This window comes from Aythya ferina, assembly GCF_964211825.1.
Source record: "Aythya ferina genome assembly, chromosome: 3".
Lineage (NCBI taxonomy): Eukaryota > Metazoa > Chordata > Aves > Anseriformes > Anatidae > Aythya > Aythya ferina.
Window position 1 is genome coordinate 50,426,514 of NC_140298.1, and position 25,146 is coordinate 50,451,659.

A 25,146-nucleotide genomic window follows, 5' to 3' on the forward strand; every position below is an offset into this window, starting at 1 on the left:
AGGAATTTCTGGAGGATGATCCCCAAATCAGTGAAATCTGCTGAGGGAACACGGACAACACAGTCTACTGGTAGCTAGCTGTGAGAGCTCAGTTGAATCCCGTCCTAAGACCCCACACTAGAAATTAAAACAGGATAGCTCATTTTAGCCCCGTCATTTCGTATGCTCACATGATATATATTGAGAAGTTAGTAATTAAGTCCAGAACATCAAAATATTACATTTCAGAGTTGTAAAATATTTACAGAAACCAGACAAAGCTTGTGTTATCCAATGCAATAGATATTTTTTGTCTTATATGATTTAGCTAATAACACTGAATGTCTCTTGGTGTTTGCATAAACAATAAATAACTTATCTTTAACAAATAATAATTTACTGAATAATGTATGTGCACTAGTCTGATTTATGGTGCTAATATGTTATGATAATGTGAAATTAAATGGAAAGACACTTGTGTAATGATATAACTTCAAGTAACATTATCACTGTTTTATATTTGCATTTCCTCTGGAGTTGTTTTAATAGCTTCAGTATTTGTAGAGACTGCTTTAACTTTTGATTTCCTTATTTAATGTATGCTTTGTTTGCATTGAATCAATTTATGCTTAGTGCTTTGGTATCATTGTACATTATTTAAGGAGATACATTATTTGAGGAGAATAGAATGTAATTTATACATAAACACATGTAATATATAATTTAATATACATATATATAATATTATTTATATTTGCATGTGTAGTTACTACATGTATGTTATAAATATGCTTGTAAACATTCCAAATTTACATTTTATATTTCCATATAAACTCAGCCACAGCATTGCAGATCTGATCCAATGCTCATTAAAGCCAGTGGAATATCTTAGTGGACTTTGGAGCAAATCAAGCAGCACTTTGATTTGCCCTCCATGGAAAGAGATTAGAAAAGCATAGCATTAAGTGAAAGGTGCCTTGTTATTATTTTCAGACTCTAAAACAGTTACTCATTTCCTCTTTTTCAAAGAGAAATTGCTTGTTTAATTGAATTGATCAAATCTAGGTTTTCAGCCATTGTTTTAATGTTTCAAGCACTATGAATGTGGGGTGAGACAGATTTCAGACACTGATCTTTAATCTTATATTGTTGTGGATCCAGTCCAGCTTGTTTCAGTTGACTTGTTCCAATGCTATTAAATCTATATTCTATTGCAGAATTCATTTATCCTTTTTTATTTTTTAACAAGAATATGGCATGCAAAAAGTCTTGTTAATAGCTCCCCCCAGCTAAGACAGTGCAGAATGAAAGTGTCACAAATTTCATTTCTCAGCATCTTTACTTCAAACACAGGTCATACAATGAGCACATACTTGTGAAGATTAAATAACTAATCCAAAAATTTGTCTGACTATTGTCGACTATTCTCAAAATTATCATTTTAATTTTCCCTAGCATGCATCGTCTCAAATATGTTTCTTTGTTTCAAGTTTCTTACGTTTTGGCATGTGGTTTGATTGTTCATTTGTCTGTTTTGTTTGTGTGTGCTTCTTCCCTTCCACTCTTTCAGGTTTACAGGGATATGAGGTAGTGAGAATGTTGGCTTTGACTGCTTTGAACTTCTCACCTACCAGGTGCATTGCACTGATAGAATTTGTATGAGACTATATAAAATAACTAAGAATCAGATTATTATACTGTAGATTGCAATCTCCTTTTTGGACTGACCCATTGACAAGGCAACAGTGCAGGGACTGGTAAAATGACCATTAAGTGCCATTTAGAACGAATAAGGCTGTCAGAATACAACCACCTTGTAAGTCTATTCTTAAAAATTGTTTTGTCCCCAGTTTATTTCTTATTCCAATAATTAATTATACTATAGTACTTAACAGTATCAACTAATTATTTGGCTTTTATTTGTCTTTCCTCTTGCTGTTCTATTCTGTTATTCCATCCTGTATGTTATATGGGGAAAATACATTTATGGATGACAATGGTATCCTTCAATTCACTGTGCATCGTAACTACATGTGAACAGCGCATGGTGAAAAACATGAGGAGCGCAGTTTTCTTCCAGCACTCAATAATCTTGAAGGACAAAGGTCTGCAAGTGTTCCTAAATCAAACAGAAAATCAAAAGAGAAAGCAACTGAGAAGACAGAAAAGGACAAGTCCAATAAAGATAGGGGATCACTTGTGTCTCTATTTCAACCTGAATGTCAGGTGAGAACAAATATAAGAATTTGGATTTGTTGAAAGTGTAATATTTATGCTAAGTATTTTCTGTTCTGTTGATCAGAATTGCTAGTACTTTTAGTGTATCCCTTGTGTTTCTCTATGCCCTGCTTTGCCAACTTCTTACTTTACACCCGAGAACGACTGAATTGCACATGTAAAGGACAGGTATCCTCCATTTAGAGATGTGATGTGCTCATTTCTTTACGTGCAACACAACCACTGGCAGTTTCTTTTGAACATCTAGTTTCTGTCTCTGCTGAAGTTTTATTAAATTCCATTAATTTGTCATCTTGATTTCTAATTAGTCACTTGTACTGGTTTTCATGGAACCCCCAGGGAGATAAAATAGGTCTTTTCCTTAGGTTAGTTCCTCTCTTACATGTTATAATTGTTATTAGCTTATAGATATACAGTGGAAGAAAAATCACTTAACTGCTTGTAAATTCTTCTCATCTGTGGTAGGGTAGAATGTGTTGTGGTTGACCAACCTGTATGCATGTTTTAAAAGTAATAGCTGACTTTATGGATTGCAAACAGATTAATATAAGATGAAGAAGAAACTGGCAGGTCTTCCTTTAATAGCATTGCCTTCGCTGTTTTTTGGTCATTTGTTCGTTTTTGGCTGCCTCGTGGGTGGTATTTCAGTGGGAGAGCATCTCCATATTTTTTTTTTTATTTTTTTTTTGTGAAGAAATTTCTACTACATTGTTTTGTCGACTAAAGTTATTGCACAGCAAGCTTCCTTATGATTCATATCCACACCTCATCATACTGAGTTCAGGAACAGTGCCTTAACCCTTCTTCCAGAGCAGTCAGAGTGGCTGCATTTGAGACAGTTAGCCACATAAATGTGATGCAGTTCCAGGCTGTGTCAGATTTCTGCCTTCAGCTCCAGTGTTGGGGTATGCTACAGCTGCTGGGATGATAGGTTTTGGGAGCTCTTCAGTGCGTCACAAAAATAGATGCAGGTTTCTAGAGGAGACTGCCTGCTGATTAAGAAGATGTCTGCCTTTAGTCATGAAGAAAAGCTGAGCTCCTATCTCTACCTCTGAATCTTGGGCTTCAAGCTTCTTGAGATGGTACACTTTTGAGAAATATGTGCAGCACTGTATTTCATTTATTAGTCAGACAGCAGAATAGACTCCTACCCTTTGAGCACTACTTGCATTCTATGGTTCTGGAGAAGCTTGCATTAAAGTAGTTTAGAGAATTTGGGAAGTGATTGGAAAGAATCTGATGCCAACAGAGATAGAGCAAGATACATTTCTACAGAAAAATCCAGGTTAAAAAATAGTAAGACTTCTGGGAGAAAAAAAAAAAAAAAAAAAAAAAAAAAAAAAAAGCATGTGGAAAGAAGGAAAGTAGGGGAAGGAATGAAGGAAAAAAACTTGACAGGGAGATAATTACATGGAAAAAAATGTTCGGACTGTTGAGAAGAGCTGGGAATGTAGAGCATGCTAGATTAGGGGTTGGGCAAGGCATACAAACTACCTTAGAGGGGCTTGTTGCAAAGCAAGTTTCCTTTCCTTTGTCAGCCAGTGTTTGTTCAGTTATGCAAGTCAACTTCTATCAATGTATAATGTATACCAGCTGTGAAAATTACAAAGGTACAGAAATACAGTTTCATCCTAATAGTAATAATAGATTTATATTTATAAATATGTTTACGGTACTTCACTTTCAGCAAGATGCTTTAAACAAACCGTACTGGACTTTACGTCTAGTTAGTGAGCAGAGAGAGGCAGAAGTTCTGGAGGTGAAGAAAGACACCCAGCAAGCAGATGAGATCAAAGCCATGAAACAAGCATGGGAGTCTGCAGAGCCAGGAAGAGCTGTCAAGGTAATCAGAGAGCAATCCTTGTGGTAATGTGTCTTCACAAGTTGCAAAAACTTGTGACAGCTGAGCAGTTACCAAAACTGAGACACAAGTTCTTGACTCTCCACTTCACCATTTGGTGGAAGATGGGAAATTTTTTCACAGCCAAAAGTATCAAAAGTGCTGATGTGCATGACTTCTGAGCAGGAATCTATATTGTCTACTTTAGGCTTCTTGAGATCACTGAGACTTTAGTTTCTGTTTTACTGAACAGAAAAAAGATTCTCCTTAGAACACTTGCTACCTCTGCACAAGTGCAAAGCTGCCACTTGTGGCAAGCTGAATGTTTACCATGAACAGATTCTAGTGAGAAATACATTGCTATAAACATGCCAGGAAGATTCCTGTTGAAGAACTGGCACCTGGCCATATCATCAATCTAATTGTCTCCTACAACCAGGATTCCCAAATTCCTTCCAGGTTGCAGGTACCCATGAGCCTGTACATGCCACTGTGTATTAATTCACCATTTTGGAGAAGCAATACTAATTCAGATGTATCAAATGCAGCTGGGCTCTTTTAACACAACAGTGTTAAAGGTATATCTCAGAAGCAAAACCTCATTCATGGGTCTTTCCAGTTACATTGGCAGATTTTCTCATTTCTGTGTATGCAAAGCTCATACAATTTTCTGACACCATTTTATTAAATTCTCATCTAAGGAGAGATGCATTTCTTTGTGGTTTTGGTTGGTTGTGCTGGGACTGAAAATGCAAGCACTGCATCCTAAAAATTAACTGGAAATGACTCCACTTTGATGTGGCCACTTTGATGTACCCACTTTGATAGACTCTTCAGAATGCTGTTCTATCACCACATTGCCTTTTTTTTTTTTTTTTTTTTTACTCTGAAAATCAACTGAATTACAGCTAAAGGCTTCCATTTTAAAAGCTTCTTAGGTCTATGGAAATATTCTAAACCAGCTATGATTATGAAAATTTCATGCAGTAGTAAATGTACATAATACAATGAAAAAGGTTTAACTTGGGTGTCTGCTATTCTAAGCAGCTTCTCTTCTTCATTCTTCTTCATCACCTGTCCCCAGCATCTGTTATCTCAGGAGTCACATACCTGTTGACCCAGGGAATTAGATTCCTGACTCCAGGCTGACATATGGCTCCCCTGTTCATTCTGGCAATCTGAGCTCTTAAGAGAAAGTCCAATGAGCCCAAGTCACCTTCTGAAAAGACAAGCAGAAGTGGTGATGCCTGTATTTAGTGTCAAAGATAATTTAGCCTGAGAGGGTTTGCACTCATAGATCCCATTCCTCAGGATGAAGCCCAAATCACCAAGGTTACAGGAGCTCCTAGGATGAAGTACTAGCTCCGTAAAGAGATGCAGTGAGAGGGGCTCTGACTATGCGTTCGGCTATGAGGAAACAGACCCTGTTTTTAGGGGCTGATTTTCTTTTTAAATCCAAAGAGTATTTTAAACTGCCTGGAGGTCAGGGGTTTTCCAGTAGTTCACTGCATTTTTAGTGTACATACTCCATGTCTCAGGACTCATTTAATAGGAATCCTAGCATCTTTTCTGTTTCCTGACCCAGGCAGAGTTGTCTACTGTATTACTGACAGCATAATTTTCTTATTTGGGATATATACTAAATATAAACAGTATTCACTGAGAAGAGTCAAACCCTTCAAAGTGTGCTGCCTACTTTCTATTTTGCTGAGCTGCCGTCTCACTAAGGTTTACTTAGAGGTTCTTATTCATATACTCAAGATACACTTGCTTTAAATTTAAGATAAACTTTAAATACTAGTGTCAATTTATTTCCCCTCTATGCAACACATTAAAACTAAAAAAATAAAGGTTCAAGAACATTACTAGAAAAAAAAAATTGGATGTTTAACATTGATAGGTTATTATTTCAGAAAAAAAAAATGATCTGTAATTATGGCTTGAATATGACTCTAACATAAAGCATAGTCCTCATGTTTATATTCTTTTTCCACCAAGTACCTCCTTACACTATCCATGTTGTCTGAGGAGATGTTTTCATAGATCAAATCAGTGAAATATACTCACCAGTAAAAATAAATTGGCATCATATCTCAGCATGTCCTGGATTCAAAGATTTACTGTCCTATAGATTGCATATAGATTCCTACTTTGAAAATTCTTTGGGCTTTAAAGTATGCAATAAAAGTCTTATCTGGATTAAAACTTTGTTCTCTAGGCTTTTCAGGAACGCATGAAGTTTATTAATAAGCATGCTGCAAGAAATTCAGAGGAGTCTGTAGCTGAGACTGACGTTGCCAGTTTAACACCCAGATCAGAAGAAAAAGGTAAGGGTATAACTTTCTGTAAGGCGTGTCATCTTGATTTTTGAGCATTGTAATTTTAAGATATAAAAGGACATTATCACTTGAAAGAAAAATATGTCTAAAAATTAATGTGGTGTAAACACCACAGTACAGGTTTTTCTGATATGGGTTCCCAAATATAACCTGTACATAGCACAACCAGTGTTTTAATGTACAGTGTGAAATTAAACAGTAGGATTTAAAGCATTCTGCATAGGTTATTGAGCTCCTTAAAACATATTTAATGTAAATAAATGGAGAGAACAGCCCCTTCAAAGGAGTCCAAATGCACAGTGGCATGCTTAGTCTCTATCTTCTCTGTCCCCTCTGTTTTAATTGTTATATTGCTCCAGCTGCAGAATACTCCTGCTGTGCTAGAATTCCAACACTAAACAAAGCTAGCATTTTTGGAAGTTCAGTGCAAAATACCTACTCCCTCAATTCCAAGTTTGGTCCCAGAGCTTGTGTAGTATATATGTATAGAAATGTATGCAATGTACAGAAATATTTTTTAAAATGTTTAGCAGCTGAAATTGCATATCACTAAGATGCTACTACTTCTAATGCACATTTTCTTTGTTTTAATGTTTGTGGACAATGCTCTGGAAGTGAGGTGTCAAATAGTACATAAAACACATACAGAACAGCACCAGTTTCCCAGAAACTTGCACAACAGTTGTCCAATTTTTCTTAATGGTGACAATTTCTATGGGGTCTTCCTCTGTATTCCCCAGTAATTATTGAATGCTGATGAAAATCTGAGCTAGATACAAGGCTGCAAGTCTTTTTTTTTTTTCTTCCCCCCCCCCCCCCCCTTTTTTTTTCTTCTCCTGAGAATAGTGCTGTGATCAGGTCATCAGATTAATAAAGAATAATAATACTCAGTTTGCTTATGACAATATCTGGCCGTGGATATTTGCATGGAACTAGAATTTGTGACTAGTATGTAACCTGTTACGATTAATATTTTGTTAGTCAGGTAACTAATCCTCCCAGGAATGTTTCAGAACTTATGGCAGAAATAGTCTTCACCTTATGCTATTGACAAATGCATCAATATTTACTTTTTGCATTCCAGAAGAACTTGAAAAAAAATATTATTTTATTTAACTTATTGGGTAAGAACTTCAAAATTAACAGCTGTCTACCAGGTTTTTTGTTCTAAACTAAGCATTTGGAGTGAAATGCAATGTTTCATGAATTAGAGAGGTGATAACCCAGTGACTTTAAGTTGTTATGGTTCAGTTCCATAGTGTGTGGGAAAAGTCAGTAGTCTTCTTGAACATTTCTGTAATGTTCCATGTCTTAACGAGAATTTTCAGGCTTTAGAGAGTAATTTTCTGATGGGCAGTGTCTGAAGTACTTCCAAATTCTGTGTCAATTTCCTACACTAACAGAGACATCTGGTATATTTCTCTAGGTAAATATAGAGGTTTACTTTTTTTTTTTTTTTTTTTTTTTTTAATGCTCAGAGACCTCTTTCATATTGTTGGTGAGAAAATATTAGTAATATCTTTAAATATTTCAATTAATTAATTGAATAAATAGGTTAATAAGAGAGCTTTTATGGAAACAAACTACCACAGTTGTCATTAAATCTCATCAAATTTTATGGTCTTTTCCACCACAGCCAGATGAACTGAAAGAAGTGCTGGAATAATCACAACACAGCTGAGCACAGTGACATTCTTAATGTCATATGTATCCCTGTGTTGTGAGAATGCTACATTAAAGCATAACACATATACTATCCATGTGATTAAAAACATGCTAAGACTGCATTCTTACAATTTTAAATTGTCATGGGAACTTTTTTCTTGAGATTGCTATTTTCCAAACAAAACATATGCCCAAAAGTGAATATATTTTTTAAAATATAGCCAAGACTGAGCAATCAGATTTTTATAGATTTTTTGTTTATGAAAATGATCCCTTGTTTATTAAAATTTATTCTCTAGGCATTTTAAATTGGTTATTCTTGTTTATATTTACACATGACTCTTTCATGAGTCATTTTGATTTAGCTAAAATACATGTACAAATTTCACTCTAATATTTTTTTTAGCATCTTTGATTCTATCATAAGTATCAGAAGTAAAAATGCAGAAATATTATATCACCTCCAACCCATATTCTCTATTAATAATTCATTTTGCTGAGCCAAGAGAGGGGAAAAAAAAACTATATTACAAATTAGATGGACTACCATAACTGAACAACTGTTTTAATCTGTTTTGCTGTAGGTTCTTTTTCTCTTACCTCAGAAAAGAGAAAATCACAAGAAGCTATTGACCCAAGTTTACCAATACAGCAGAAAAAATGGAAGCCTCCAGACCTTAGTCCTTACATGAGGTAAACTACAGCAAGAAAAAATTACCAGTGAAACAAAAATGAAAGACTAAAGGGTTTTGTATATATAGGAATTAGTAAATGCAATAAAATTGTTTAAGCACTTATATCTCATCCATGTTTTTTATGCCATATAATAGACGTGAATTTAGACTTAGTCCTTCACATCACTGATGTAAGCTACAATTCTGTCACATACTTGTTAAAGTTGTGACAATCCTGGATCATGTTTAATCTGTCCTTCACATCGCATGCACAGAATCACGCAGTAGTAAATGTAGAGTGTAGATGGTATCTTCATAGTTTTCCACTTTGAGTTTCCTGGCATAAATGTTTTTTAAAATCAGAAAATCAGTGCTTTCCTACATACTAATATAATTTTTGCCTTTTCTTTTTTTAACGTGTTGCGTGTCAAAGGAGTAGAATTACTGCATTGCATGTAATGAAAATGTGACATAAAAACATGAAGGAAATTCATATGCATGTAAATATATTTATTTCAGTGATCACCTTGATAGAAATGCATAGGAAGTTTGTCATGATATGGTGCTAGGCTCAATATATTTAACAAACGTGGTTTAGTTAATGATAATAGTTAATAACTGAAATATATATATATATTATATATACATACATATATATATATATGAATAAAGCATATATTGTATGCTTTATTCAAATATTCAAAATAATTATTTTTGTTATTGCATGTGTCAATATGAACCTGTCTAGCTGATATGCATGCACTTGCATATTGGCTGTGCTGCAGCCAGAAACAAGTTCAAGCACAAGTCCACCTGTGTTCATCCTGGCATTTATGCAACTGGTTGATTTGCAGAAGATCTTAGACCTGTTTATTGCCCAAATTCAATTTTAAATTGAAAGGGAAACTGGTGTTATATTGAAATGAACAATATTAAAACAATAGAAAATATGGGAAAAAATCTTCCATAAGTTTGAGTTATGGAACGATTTCATTTGCCTTTAGCTCCTTAACTTTTACACTCATCATTTAAGTCAGATAAGAAAAATAAAACAAATGTTTCAGTGCTGAATTATAATACCAAAAACTTCTAAGATATTTCTAAAAAACTAAGATATTTCTTGCAAATTAAAAATGTGTAACATGTAGAATTTTTTCATATGCTCAAAGATGAGCATGATCTTACCAATATTTTAAAATAGACATTCATGTATAAGACCATGCCTCACCAATGCACTTCCTTATTGGTGTTAAGTATAAGAAGGTGAAAGGTGATTCCTTAACCATATCTAACTGTAGAATAGTTATTTTACATTATGTAAGGCAAATATATACATAGAGTTATTATGAAAAATATACAGCAGCCTAAACTGTATATGAAATGAGATTAATATATTTATTTTTCCTTTAGAAAAACAATGTCTGAATCTGTGCTAAGAAATGAGTCTATCATTCAACAGCGAGAGATACATAAACTGGAAAAAAACAACCATTTTAGAGAACTTCGAGAGCTGGTTTTGGAGCAAAGAGAAAAAGAGCAAAATGCTAGAGCTTTATTGAAGCAAAATATACTTGAAATGTATGAGAAGCTACAGGTAGGTTTTCAAGTTTACGTTCCTGTAAATGTTACTCTGATATCCACCGTTTGCATGAATATCTTGATCAACAATTCTCAAAACTTTTGCATTCCATATCAGTAATTAGAATTAGTGTACAAGTTTGAAATTTCACTTGGACAAAGGTTAAAACTAAAGTCCATAGGAAAACAAACAAACAAAACAAACAGTACTACACAACATCATGAATATTCTTAATATATTCTTGTTATAGTTCTTTGCAAAAAACCAGAATTTTAGGCCTATCACCATAACAGTATAGTTTAAAGTGAGAAGAAATAGAACATTTGATATATATGACCAGATGTACATTACATAAAGCATCTCTGTTTGTTTGTTTATTTTGTAATGTTGTGGAGTTGCATTTGTGGGTTTTTCAAAGTAATAAAGAAGATAATTCATGTAGGAGTGACTTGCTCCTAATATGTCCTACAGCAAAGATAGAGAACACAGACTTCCAGGAATATACGTGATGTCAACAAATAACTGGAATTGTTAATCCTTAAAGAAACATAGCTACAAATAATAAATCTGGTATCACTAGTGAAGGTTCCATTGCTAGGATTAACTCAACCAATTCATCACACATGAAATTGGTACAAATATCCTAACAAAATTGGCTTAACTTTTGATTGTCAACAGGAACAAAATGTACCTCTGATTGTCTGCAGGAACAAAATGTGTTGTCACACAGTGGTGATACAGTAACCACTAACAATCAGCTGGTGACTGTTCAGAGTTCTTAAAAGTGGCTAAGAGACAATAAAATTAATTTTAGATTAAACCGACTGTTTAATTTAAATAACTTGAAAACACCTCCTTAACAAGTACCCAGCCAACTTTGTTTATATTACTTAACAATAAGCTTGCAAGGAGCCATAGTCCTCTACTGGTGACTGATTGATCCCTAATAACAATGTGTCCACATTTTCAGATGTTGCTATGATTTTGGATGCCTAACATATATTATTAGGGAAAACGTTTCTAGAATAGTTCGTCTGCTCTTTCAAGGAAGCATGTACATTTAAGATGTTCCACACTAATAATCTGAGTTACTTGCAAATATGCATATTGTGCTGATTAGTAATTTTACAGGTTTTTTTAACTGTAGACCGCAGAGAACTATATAAAGGTCTCCATGTATACCCATTTTCCAGGATGGAAACATAACGGAAAAAAGTTTTTAGAAGTGTCCAAGTCCTACTTGGCCTAAATCTCATTGAAGGCTGATGTGATTTAGGCTCCTTGAGTTTCTTCTGAAAATGAGACATGAGCTCCTTAACCATTTCAGTACTTCTGAAAACTAGGTTTTAAGTTTTTTTGTTATGTGGAATATAAAAAATAAGTGTGTTTCTTTTTGTTTGTTTGTTTTTGTTTGTTTTGGTTTGGTTTTGACTTATTTAATACAACAAAGCCAGTAAGTAACAGAAGCAGGACTAGACCCAGATGTGTAACCAGTTTTTTGCCCTATCTTCTTCCCACACAATTAGCTTATTGAACCAGCAGTTAAAAATAAAATAAAATAAAATAAAAATTTCATGACTTTTCTCTTTTTTTTTTTTTTTTTTTTTCATGGTGAAAAGCTTGATATATAGCTGTGTCCCTGTGACAAATAAGTAACAATACATGTCTGGGCAACAAGAAAAGGAGAGAGGCCCTACCTGTACTTATACAGTCAGAAAGTGAAATATAACTAAAAGGATGCAGTTGCTTGTGATAAAATGCAGATTCATGTGTTCCTGTCTGGTTTTGGCTAGGCATCCTTAGATGAAACACGAGGCCAAGTTCACAGCATTCGGGAAAAATACAGAAGCAAGCTGCTAGAGGCTGAACGCAGAAAACGTGAAGAGCTGGCAGCTCAAGAAGCAATCCTGCAAACAGAGCAAGAGAAGAAAAGCCCAGATGCACAGAAAAAAAAGCAAGGAAAAGGATTAGGAAAAAGAAAGTAGTTGATAGTACTACTGAATTGTACTTAACTCTTTGGGAAACAAAATCTATACGCAAAGATGAAAGACTAGTTGCTATTTTCCACTGTTTGTGTCAAGTATGTCACATTTTATCTCTCTGACTGCTGCTATCAAAAAATTGATTTAGTATTCTTTTTATCAAAGTGTTTGGTATTTTGCTTGTCATAAATGGTACTCAGAACTATTAAATTGTATACTTTTTACTGGAAATACATTTTGCAATAAAAAAATCATATTGCATTCAGAGTTTTCTCCCCAAATCATGCTTTCATTTTGTTTTTTTTTTTTTCAAACAATCAAAATGGAGCCAGTCAAGAATAAGCCTGAGTTGGAACAGTGAATGTAACCTATCAGTCTTGAAGTCATTTAACTTGGCAGAAACACGAGCTCCTTAAGTGGATGACAACTTGTGAGTTTATAATAATTAAATAGTGGCATACCACATATCTCTTATGCAGACATTGGAAGGCTTCCCAAAACTTGGTTTTGTAGACACTCACAAACTATCTGTGTACTGTAGTATTTTTTCCCTTTCATATCTGGCATCATTCTTGGAAGTGGTTTTGAATCTCACAGTAGTTCTCTGTAGTGGCAAGCTCATGGTACAGCCAAGGCTTGTTGAATGCTCCCTTAAATCTTATTACTCTCTTTATCTTTCCTTAACTATATTTTTCCCATGGTGGCTTTGCACAAAGTCATTACAATAAACCATCAGCTGGAACTTAAAAATGTTTCTTAAAGGTAGAAACAGTGTGTGTATGAAATGGCATTCACAGGCTTCCTGTATAAAGTGCAAAATATTTCCCTTCAGCTCTTGCTTTGATTGGTGTAGCATTCCTATTTTTTTTAATACTGTCATCAAATACAAAAAAATACATGTTTTCATACTCACTAGGTAGCACTCTGTAATAAGAGAGAATGGTCAAAACTTTTACAATGGAAAAAACTCCTTCTAGACCAGATGGAGCTGTTATAAATGGCTTAAAGAACTTTCTGTATGTAGTCACACACCGAAGTCTAGGAAGATTGACTGCCTACATGTTGTATATCTACAATATGTCCATTTCATTATCTAGGTACATGAGAAACTGAGAATCACCTATTTAATGTAAATCACAAGAAATGTTATCCTTTGTGTCCCATCCACTGATACTGGATATCCATTGCATTTTAAACTAGCTTTTCTTTTGCATCTTAATGACGTACCAGATGTTCAGCTTCTGCTGGTTTTGCTCACCTCTGTTTTATCAGTACCTTACTGCCTGGCTTGAACTTGACTCATTCCTCTATCAGTCTGATGTTTGTTCTTCGTACATCGTCACACCTACACACCTGCTGTGATGCCTCTGCCTCCATTCGGCCCCCTTCCTCCCATACAACATACACTAAACTCACTGGACTGAGTTTTTGTGTTTGTTAATAAGGAATTGACAACACAGCCCTAAAATTGCACTGATTTTTATTTCAAAGAGCAGGAGCTAGCTTTTGCTTTGACCCATACATGCTGCAAATGAAAAGCCTGTCAGTCTTGTGCTATAATTGCTCTGACTTTGTCCTCTCTATTTTGGAATATAGGCTATACTGCTTTATAATATTCCATCTTGTTTCCATGGCAATAGCACGTGTTGGTTGTCTTCTTATGTGAATCTCTAATGAGCTTCTGTAGAGGAAGATCAAGCTGAAGTTCTGTTCTTGATGTCACTGCAAGTGCTATAATGACATTCTGTTGTAAAAATCAATCCAACACCAGAAGCCAGAATAATCAACATCTAAATGTCAAAAATTGCAGCTAATAACCTGCATGATCACAACAGTTATAAACTGACTGAAACTTAGACACAGTGTACTCAGATCTACAATATCAAATCTAGTTCTGATGTTATGCACAATGCTTAAGCTTCATAATTTCCTCATTTTAAAGAAGTTCTGTGGCATAGTCAGAATCTGCTGTGTCTTTAGTGGCTCTTTTGTCAATTCAACAATGCAGGTATGATGAGGGAGTTATTGTCATGCTATTTAATTGCTTGTACTTTGGAGTATGTACTGTTTTAAGAGAAGCGCAGCAGCCAAGTTATTAAATACTTCTGCACATTCCAGAAAACCAAAATATCCACTTACATTGTAATGGAGCCTGATAGTCAAAAGGCTTTTTTTTGGATTGTGCCAAAGAATTCAAAAACATTGGACCCAGAAATGAATTAAATTTCTAAAACCTCAGTTTTACATCAACACTACAGCTCTTTACATTATGACGTTACATTATTACATTGCAGGCTAAGTTAGTGGGCAGAGTTGAACAAAATTTACGATAAAACGTGCCTGTATTTCAAAGAAGTCATTGTTAGTAATTTAAGGAGTTATCATGTTTAGTACTTTACTTTAAGAAAAACAAATAAGTAAAAGTGTCAGCTGTGTTTAAAATGATATGATTTTTGCCTCCAGTTTGTAGCCCAAGTTGCCCTAAAGTCAAACCATGTGTGTTCACATGGATAAAACACTTTTGTCCTTTTGCCCTTTAGGAGTAAGATGGCTTTTAAGCATCATGATTTTGAGAGATCTACCCAACCTCTATATCAAAGGAACTTATTGCCTATATTCAGTACAAGAAATTGCTCAAATCCTATTTTTACAGATTGCTTCTTTAAGAAATATATCATATTGCCTCAAGCATTTGTATTTTCTCTAGGTTTCCTGTAATAAAAGCTCTGGAATTGGTCCTGTTTATACTCAGCTTGGACATTCAGAGCTGGATTTGGTAAAGGCATAAGGATAAGTTTTAAACCGCGTTCTTTCTTATTCAGTAAGGGACTTCAGCAAAAGACTGGAACATGGGGTCGAGCCCTTTACAGAACAGAATAGATAGGAGAAGCATTTCTGAATCAAGACACAATTGCGTGATCTTTTATGACAGTCTTTTTGGAAGCAAAGTGGAGGAATGGCTGCATGATAGCATACTTTACCAGATGCCCGGCATCTTCAAGTCACAGAGTAGAGGGTTGGAGGAGCTTTTTTATTATTATTATTTTTGTTTGTTTGTTAGCAGTTTCATTCTAATGTTACTTACAGAAAACAATCCTCAAGAAATTAGCAGTTTTTCACTTACGCAACCGCTAATTTTTGTACATGGAAGAGTCTGTATATGAAGAACAGCCTGGATATCTATGTTGATCTCTAAACATTGTAGTTTAATTGTCTTGTGAGTTGGAGATCTATGTGTTTCTCCCCTGAAATGCCAGATCTTATTTTTGAAGAAAAACATGGCAACACCCATCTCTGTACATGCCTTCAGTACCTCCAGCTCATGAACCAAACACAAAACTAGTTCAGATCTCTGTGTTTAAAATGAAGTCAGGAAGGCTCTCAGTACCTGGTCTTTGTTGAGGATGTGCACAAGGAGAAGCAGTTTCAGGAGTCAGTGCAGTGGCATGTGAGACTTGAGCCTGGTTCCCTTCCTGTGGATCAGCTATGCAGATCAAGAAACCTCAGGAGAGCACAGTTTAGAGCAGTTCTGGAAATATTCTGCAGTTATACTCCGTGATGTGCTGTAATTTTGAATCAGAGATTCTTTAGAGCAGGGGGACACATTTAACGCTCTGCTTAGGGGTTTGTTTTATTTTTGTAGAAGTAAAACAAAAAGAATTTGTTTGCTGTACTGATTCCTGATACCCATTTCTCATGCACATGGTGCATAGACCGTTATAGAGAAGAAAATGTTTAGACATTCTGATCAGAGAAAGTTTTATAAAGTTTCAGAGGCAGTTACAAAGTGATGTAGGAACCTGAGAAAGAAATAAAGTCCTTGACTGATAATTCAGAATAATGAAGATTAACTCCCTAATGAGTTAATCACAGTAATAATTCTTTCTAGCTGTGTTCTGCTAGGCTTTAGCTGTTTTCACTGCTTGATCCTTTACTTTTGACCAGCTATTAGTAATGAGAAAGGATCTTTTCCATTAAATACATATCTAAAGTTACTTTTTTAACGCAAGTAGCTTCATTAATCTTCAAATGACTTGTCCCATCTGCTTTGCTTTAATTTGGCTGGCATTTACACAGTGAGTTACAGACCAAAAACCAGACCATGCCCGTTCCAGGATGCCTCGCTGCTGAGACAAGCAATGTGCTGTGAAATGAGGCTCAGTTCTAAGCTGCCAGCCTGCTCACCCCAGCAATGTGCAATTTACCCGCTATGTAAGGTCTCATTTTAATTCAAGGAAGAGATACAGCATTTATGCACATGCACAGCATTTCCTCTCCAAAAGGCAAGAAAAGTGTCTACATATTTTGTCTGGCAGAAAACATAAGAGAACAGCTTTGCATAATCACACAGCAGTTTGCAGAATAAGAGAAATCTCACTTTCAGAGCTCCTTTCCTCTCATTCATTTTCTGAATCAGCTCTAATAAATTTACCATCCAGGTAATGTTTCAGTGACTTAAATTTTCTTGCAGAAAAACAAGATGCTATTGTAGTACCTATCTCAGAAGAGAACAAAGTCAGGAAAGAAGTAGAAAATCAGAAAAAGAGAAAAGACAGTCCGTATGGTATGAAGTGAGACAATAGCATAAGGGAAAGGTGTTCTGAAGATGTTGCTAGCTGAAATAACAGAAAAGAGAGGTTTGTGGGGGGGGGGGGGGTTCAGGTAAGTCTTAGCACCTCAGACTTCTGTGATAGTAAGAGCATGATTAGGGATGATGGTTTAGGAATTAGCAAATTCATCTGAGATTGAGCTAAAGAACAGAGACAACTGTAGCCAGGACATGTCGCTTTGTGTCAGGCACACTCTCTGAAACCTTGTGTGTGTCTGCCCAGTACCTGCAGCTCTCCCTGCGTTCAAGCACCTCTTTTTGGACACGAGAGGTGTTTTCTTGCATATGGTAGCCCCAGTGGTTGCAGCACAAGCCATGAAAAGCCACAGCCATGCTTCTGTCCCCTTAGCAAGGGTTTCTGTATGAGTGTGCTCCACTCAGCTGGATATCACAGACATCTTGCCTGGCTCCCCTTGAGCTGGGGCCACTGCTCGATGCTCATGAGACCAGACACAGAGAAGTGCAAGGGAGAGCCACACTCTGTATCAGAGCTAGCTAGCTGAAAAACTGGAACATGGAAGGAAAAGAGAGCAGCTGCATGTCCAGCAATGTTGTTAAGGTTTAACTTACTAGTAAGTCAGATTAATGAAGTGTCTTGCTAAAAAGAGAACATTGTTTTGTGGCCTGGAGTGTTGTAGATCTAATTTCCTTTCCAGGTAATCTGGATATCTTACAGGTGGCAGAAATACCCACAGAAGATATCAGCTACAGGCAGGGCGCAGAGGCAGTCAAAGCAATCAGCTATGGTATGAATAAAACTAAGAATAATAACTTTACACATCGAGAAAAAAAGAAGCTGCCTAAGAGGACCCACACTGTTAATAAAAATCTATTCTTCCTCTTCTCTACTCTACCCAACCCAGAAATCACAACTCAACTCTACTCCTTCCATTTTAGGTCAGTAAAGGTCTCTCTATCTCCTCTCCTCCTTTTTTTTTTTTTTTTTTTTTTTTTTAATTTCTTTTTTTTTTTTTTTTTTCCTTCACTACAGCTAAACCTTGAATTAGTTCTGGAGACAGTAGTTGTGGGCAGAAGCTAGAACCATAGATCTAGAGAGGCAAGAATGACTAAAGCTGCTCTGCTTCCAGCCATCTGGGTAGACAAAAGGATGAAAACTTTTATATCACACAGTTTTACACATCTGTTAAAAATATGACTCTTGGGACCCAAAAAAAAAAAAAAAAAAAAAAAAAAAAAAAAAAAGAGACCAGAAATTAGACTCAAATGCCTGAAGCAATACTTATACTTTTTTCTCTTCTACTACAGAAATGTGTCATGAGTGGATGTGAGTTTCAGCTAATGAAGGAATCAGAAGCTGCATCCACTGAGCTTATCCTTACTCTTGATTCTAGTATGTCACAGCATTTTCCCTTGCTTTTCTACTGTGCCATTACAAAAGATATGTTTCCCAAAAGAACATTTCTCATGTTTGTTTGAGTGGCTTTCACCTAAACTACTTTTGTAGTTTCAAAGACTTTATTGGTATCTTAGCTTTTTGAGTATTTTGCTTTCTCCCCCATATGTATTACAGTCTTAACACATTGCAGCTGCTACATTGCAGATGGAAACTGTTTTGATAATTGATGCTCTGAAATACCATTTATGCATACACTGTGCATAAAATCAAGTGGTTTTTAGGGTATTTGTCTATATCCATATCTCCTTTCTCTTAAAGTCTCTGATTTATTCACCACAAAACAAAAAAAAATAAATAATTGAAAATTGAGAAACCTGGTTAAAGTGAAAAAAAAAATTACTTCCCTGTCATATCATTTACAAATGGGATACAGAGAAAGGCAAGACAAGTTGTACTCTATTTCCCATCTTTTCACTGACCTTAGCAAAAGCTAGAGGTCTATTATTTTCTCCCATGTATCTATCAGCACATGTGTTGAGCATATCATCCATATAATTTAACACACAGCCAGCACTGATACAACAGTGCTGATGTTGCAAATCATGTGTGAGACATTTTGTGTGGTTGAGTCCCTGCTTGGTGGAATGCAGCTGGAGGTTTGCTGGAGACCAGGACTTTGCCAGCAGGATGCACTAGGGTAGGGCACTCTGAGATATCACCCTAGATGGTCTGTTTAAATACATTGCCTTCAGATACAACAGGACCCCGAGCCTCCTTTTTCTATCCTTTTTAGGGGTTCCACTGGTTTCATTGTTGCTTTTTTTTTTTTTTTTTTTTTCCTTATCACCCTGATGGTGGTGTGTCTAGATGAGGAAGTAATATGGATAGTGTAAATGACTTTAAAGAGCAACCTACAGAACTGTTGTTCCTCGGTCACTTTCTGGAAGTGATAGCACAGATAGTATAGAGGCAATGCATATCTGGCCAATTGAGTGTGGATGCTGAGTCATTCAGCCACTTTTAAAAATTCATAATGATTATTGCCTGGAGGAAATTTCTAAAATGAGACACTTGAACTGTGCCAATGTCAACAGGTAATATACACTGTGAATAAGGTAATTAAGAGAGTGTTTACCTTACTAAATGATTTGTAAATTTTTGTGCAGTCCTGATGCTGCTGTTTTCGTGCATAAAATCTAAAATATTGCATCTACTAAAACAAAATATGACAGCTTTACAGTCATTCTGGGGAGTGGAACACCTTCCACCTCAATGAATTGTTTCCTAGCCTCATAAAAACCCAGTCCAGGCAAAAATGCAGCAGCACTCGGTGCTTCTTTGCCAAATTGAGGACCTCTTTGCCAAAAGTTTGGGGTTGCTCAAGATCCTGGGCTGGGTGCACTAGTCCTTCCTGCCAGGTACGTTGTTCCCAAAGCCCGTTATTCCTGAAGACTGCTGCTGCTGCTATCTGTGCATCCATGCAGGGACAGGGACAGGGGCAGGGACAAGGACAGAGGACAAGGACAGAGGACAGGGACATGGGAGGCAGAGCGGCGATGCAGAGAGTGCAAGGCTCCGGCGGCAGCAGTTGCGGCTGCAGCTCAGCAGAGGGAGACGGTCCCGTGCTGCCAGAGGGAAACGCTGGGTTTCCGCTCGAGCCCGGCTCCATTCTGAGTCTTTTCGTAGTCTTTTGCTTACCCCGCAGCGGAATCTGTCGTCGGTTTTGAGCAGTGCTGGAAATAAAGTGAAAAATGGTGACTGGAAGGCACCGGTCTGCAAAATAACAATAGTTCTGTGTTCCAGCTAGCCCTTCAAATCTGCACACTGCCTTGCCCTATTCTGCTTTTGAAGGAGAATCAATCTGTGTGAACTGGAAGGATTTTGTTTGGCTTTCAACTCCTCTGACCACTCAAAGACCAAATGTGTAACTGCTCCACAATAAATCCCAAACACAGTTCACCCACCCAGTGGATGAATCTTCACTGCTACAAACTCCCATGAAATGCTCCCTTGAGCCTTTGAATCCTAGATTTTTTTCCACTTTTTGTTTTTGATGCTTGTCCTCAGGCTGGATAACAGCTCAGCTGACCTTTCTCCTCTAGCGAGGCTGACAGAGTATTGATCTCGCTGCAGTACAAGAGGTTCAGCTTAAATACCAATACTCACTTACCTTGTGCAGTGTAGTGCACTAAACTTCTAAAAAGTACAAGTGCTTGTTCAGGAGGCTGATTAAATCATTAAAAATACCTGCTGTCCATTGTGCCTCCTGGCATTCATTGTGCTGTAGCTGTGACTTGTTTTATTGACTCATTATAAGGATAAAATGCACTGGGGACTCAGGAACTTGCAAAGGGAAGTATTTGCTGTCCCATAAATTGCCCCTCTAATTCTGTAACACATTATGGTTTAAAGACAGGTCATAATGTTCCCAATCAGTTACCAAAAGGTAGGTCTCTAACTAGAAATGATTTTTTGAGGAGCTGAGGAACCTGCTTCAAATTTGGGCACTGAAAATCAGGCCATTTTGAATCAACTATTGGTGAACAGCAAGGATCAGTTTTCTCCCCTTCAAGTAAGTATACTTGCATGGACAGAGTAGCTAACTGTACAAGTTGAATTGTACCAGGGCCCATGCCCTCGCTCTTGTGTTGTGCATTGTTAGTACAGTCCCTGGCTTGGCTCTGGCCCAGGCTAATGAGTGCTATGCCATGGCATCCTGACATGATTAAGGTGTTGGTATGGGCCAGGGGAAGTGCCCAGTAGGCCATTTGGTTACAGCTATCTACGGGGAAGGGAGTTGACTGCGATGGATATAAGCCATACTGTGCCATTGGGTTCAGACATTCAGGGCATTAATGCAGACACAGTCCCTAATTATGTAAGTTTTCAGCATTTTGACACCCACCCCTTCACAAGGTGTGAAAGTCATTCCCCTTTCCCATGAGGTTTCAAAAGAAATTGCAAACAAAGGGCATATTTTGACCAACAGCTGCTAAAACTCTTAAAAAGCTGATGGCTGAGCAACGAAAGGAGTAGAGAAAGGTTACCTAAGCCTCAGAGAATCAAAGGATTGCATCCTTCCCTTAGATCTCAGGGAGTTAGCCTTCTTCCACAAGGGAAGGACAAGTAATGCCTTTTACTTCTCTATGGTAGCTGACTCTGAAGAAAATTCCCTGGTACACATTTCACTGTGTGGTATGGATTGTTGTTGTTGCTGGGCAAGATAGGTTTTTTTGTTTGTTTGATTGATTGTTTGTTTGTTTGCTTTTCTGGAATACCTTTCGGTTAGAAAACTCTCTTAATATCATTAAACTTAATTTAAAAGAAATAGTGGTTTGTTTTTTTTTTTTAGTTGGTTATAGACCACCAACTTTTGTGCTGCTTAGGTTTTTGAATGACCTTTTCCTTCCACTTATGAATCTTTTTTTTTTTTTTTTTTTGATTTGCAGCATTGAGAGCTGCAGTAGACCTCTTAAATTTGCTTTAAGTTTTGTTTATTACTTATTTTTCAAATGTCATCCTGCAGCAAAGTTCTGCATCAGCCTATCACTTCTCGGGGACATGAAGATGGAGAACCTTCTGATGGGGAACAGTCCGTGCAGTCTTCTGCCTACAATAAAATTTTCTTCCCCAGTATGTGGGCAACAAGACAGAATATCACAGAGATTAGAAAACAGATTGAAGCTCTCATTGTGTTTAAGCTGCAGTATATATTAGGATATGGCATTTGTTTAATTATGAGTCTTATGGCTGAGGTGTTAAAAAAGAATTAGTCTAGGGAATTTAGCCACCAGACAGCTATTGATATTAACAGAAGCAGCCTGATTGACTTCGAAAGCATCCAATTATAATCCTCACTATAATTATGATCATGCTTCTCTGTAGAGCACTACTGAGCCTCCACTTTTGACTCACACCAGATTCCCACTGAAGTCAGCAGGAGCTGTGCTTGAGACTGGGCTCTCATGGGCAGTACTTCTTGTCCAAAAGTAAACAAACTGTTCCTGTAAATTGGCTCCCTAATATGGACTAGTTTCCCCTTTGTATGGTAATAGTGCTAATCAAACACACAGCATTTGCTTTGTTCTATTGCCACAGAAACAAAGTTAAGCGTAGGGGTCTGGTACGCTGGAGTTTTTTCAGTCTTGTCCAGCACTGTGGAAGCCTTAACTAGACTTTTCAGTATGGCAGAGCCAGGGACTAGCCCAAGTCTCCTGAGTCTCCATCTGGTAATTCACTATCAAGCACACCCTGCTTGCTTATAAATCTTCTCCTTATTAGTTTTTGGACAGACAAGTAAAATATCATTAATTGATTTAATCATCATGATTAAAAGGAGGTAAGTAGATTTACTGCAAGACATGTAAACACTCAGGTATATTGTGGAAAGCTTACACAGGAAAAATCTATCTTCATCTCCTTACCCACGGCATTATATACTCAGGAAAACTCTAGGTATTGATTGTGGGTGAAGTTGTTAATTGCCTGGCCAGCACTGCAAGCTTGCATATTGAGGAGATGCATTTGGGAAGGAGCTTTCAATTTCTGCAGAAAAAGAGGAAACAAAGACCTTAAGCCAGAGAAAACCTGAAACAGCAAAATTCATGAGGCCATCGTTATTCATTTTAAGATGCACAATGTGATAGGAAGATCTTCACATTAGGAAGTTTCTGTAAAGGTTAGCTTGCTGACAAATTGCACCCATTATCTCTATAATCTGTTGCTAAGCTGTAAAAAACATAAATCTCTCTTTTTGAAAGCAGATCTGTGGAAGTGCAATCCAGGAGGATTCTGCATGGCCCAAACAGCCTATTCAGATCAATGGGAGGTGAGGGGATAGGGCTGCCATCTCAGGCTATGCTTGGATGTGTTATTCTCCTGTTTCTATGATTCTGGGAGAATTGGTCTCTGCACCCTTTTGTTTTCTCAGTATTTGTCAGGGCATAGATGAGCACATACATCCACACTGATCAGAAAGTCAGAAGGATGTGGCTGGCCTTTACTTCAAGGGAAGCTTTAAACAATATGATTACAACTGTCCTTAAGCATTGTGGGGACTTATAAAAAAAGATGGGGAGAAACTCTTTGCTCAATCAGATAATGACAGAATGAAGGGAAATGGTTTTAAACTAAAAGAGGGGAGATTTAGATTCAAGGTTAGGAGGAAATTCTTCATGCAGAGGGTGGTAAGGCATTGGAACAGGTTGTCCAGAGACGTTGTAGATGTCCCCTCCCTGGAGGTGTTTGAGCCAGGTTAGATGGAGCCCTGAGAAACCTGATCCAGTGGGTGGTGTCCCTGTTTATGGCAGGGGGGTTGGAACTAGATGATCTATAAGGTCCCTTCCAACCCAAGCCATTCTGTGATTCTATGATCTACACCTTCATGTATCTTTTGAAATTTGCTGCCACAGTGAGTGCTGTTTTAATCTGAACCTATATCACCATTTGAATCCCAGGTTCTGTTTTAACTGACTACTCTGTCAAAAATCAGCAGTATCAAATACAGTATCAAATACAAAGTCAAGCTCTGAAGCAGAACGGAGATCATTGTTCAAAATGTTTTCCAATTCAGTGGTGGCTACAGTGTGTTACCCTATGGTATTTGAGCACTTATATATAGGAACAGTTTTTGTCTCATGAGAGTGCTGGGTAGCAAGGAGTTGTTCTATCCTTGCAATTCAAAATTTGGGCATTAGCATTAATACTACAGAAGCATTGTGGCCTTCTGAAAGTGATGTTAGATGAGAGGCACAACATGGCCATGGTTTCACAGTGAGTCTGGGGTCTTGCAGGACATGGGCCCTGACACACCGTATTTTGACCACCCTAACTTTTCTCACTAATCCTTAGCTGGAAGCCACAGCTTAAGAAGAGAAACCCTCTCACAGAATGCACATTACCCTTCTTCTTTTGGGAGGGAAACCTCCTGCAATTCAAAGTCAAAATCACCCTTTTATCTCACCTTACTTTTTCAAGATAAATAGCAGGGCTTCTTAATGTTCAACAACTTCAATTACATCAGGCAGTGACCATGTCTGAGAGGTGATCTGGGGACTCCCCACCTGGAGAGGAGGCTCTGGGTTAACCTCAGACTTCAATATTTCTGCTACCTGCAGCCAGTGGTGGAGGTGGCCGGATCCTTTCCCAGAGCCACAAGTGTAATCTAGTGGTGAAACAAACCCACTCAATCACACCCCAAGGGCCACCATCTGCCCACTGATTTCTGCACTGAGCATTGGGTGACACATTGTTTTTCTGCTGTGCTCTAACAACCTCATGCAGAATGTATGTAGTAACACTTATTTTAGCTTTTGTCCCTGTGGGATTTATTTTACACAGGCTGATGGAAAATAAGATGAGCCAACCACAGTTAAGCAAGCAGCAGACGCTAATGGCTCTCTGCCTGAGGTTTTTCTGTATTCAATGAGATACAAAAGGGTATGTCTGGCTGGGTACCGTGACAGTTGGCATCAGACTTGCTCCCCAGGAATTAAGCGAGAATTTTACAGGATAAAGTGCTGTTTAAAGCTTTATTTAGTTGTTATATTGTGTAATTTTATAGCATCCATTGCAGGAATGGACATTCAAGCTTTTAGAAAAGATTCTCCTTTGCTTTCTTTCATACGCAAGTTCAGATTCATTAGTGAAGCAGAGCATAAACATAATTGTTCTCTTTTAATCAGCCAAATTCCAAAAAAAAAAAAAAAAAAAGAAACACCACCTCACCAGGAGTATAACTAGCAGAAGAACACACAGGGAAAGGGAGCTCAGCAGGGAGGACAAATACTGGCTGGTTATGTAAAATTTTCCTGATTTGACTTTACAGCAGTTCATCACAGCAATTTTCAATGCACTGAACCCATCTCAAGGTGTTGTGCTGCTTT

General features: G+C 37.1%; 1 protein-coding gene across 6 annotated transcripts in view; it reads left to right on the forward strand.

The window, feature by feature from the left end:
* Window positions 1-12,537, forward strand: part of ADGB (androglobin) — a 117,883-nt gene extending 105,346 nt beyond the window's left edge. For all 6 annotated transcript variants that reach the window (XM_084513821.1, XM_084513822.1, XM_084513824.1 and 3 more), the window contains 6 exons: window positions 2,021-2,205; window positions 3,905-4,060; window positions 6,276-6,384; window positions 8,646-8,754; window positions 10,146-10,329; window positions 12,108-12,537. In XM_084513821.1, coding sequence (XP_084369947.1) covers window positions 2,021-2,205; window positions 3,905-4,060; window positions 6,276-6,384; window positions 8,646-8,754; window positions 10,146-10,329; window positions 12,108-12,299 — 935 coding nt within the window. In that variant the 3' untranslated portion in view covers window positions 12,300-12,537. The remainder of the gene's footprint in view (window positions 1-2,020; window positions 2,206-3,904; window positions 4,061-6,275; window positions 6,385-8,645; window positions 8,755-10,145; window positions 10,330-12,107) is intronic.
* Window positions 12,538-25,146: the final 12,609 nt, after the last annotated feature.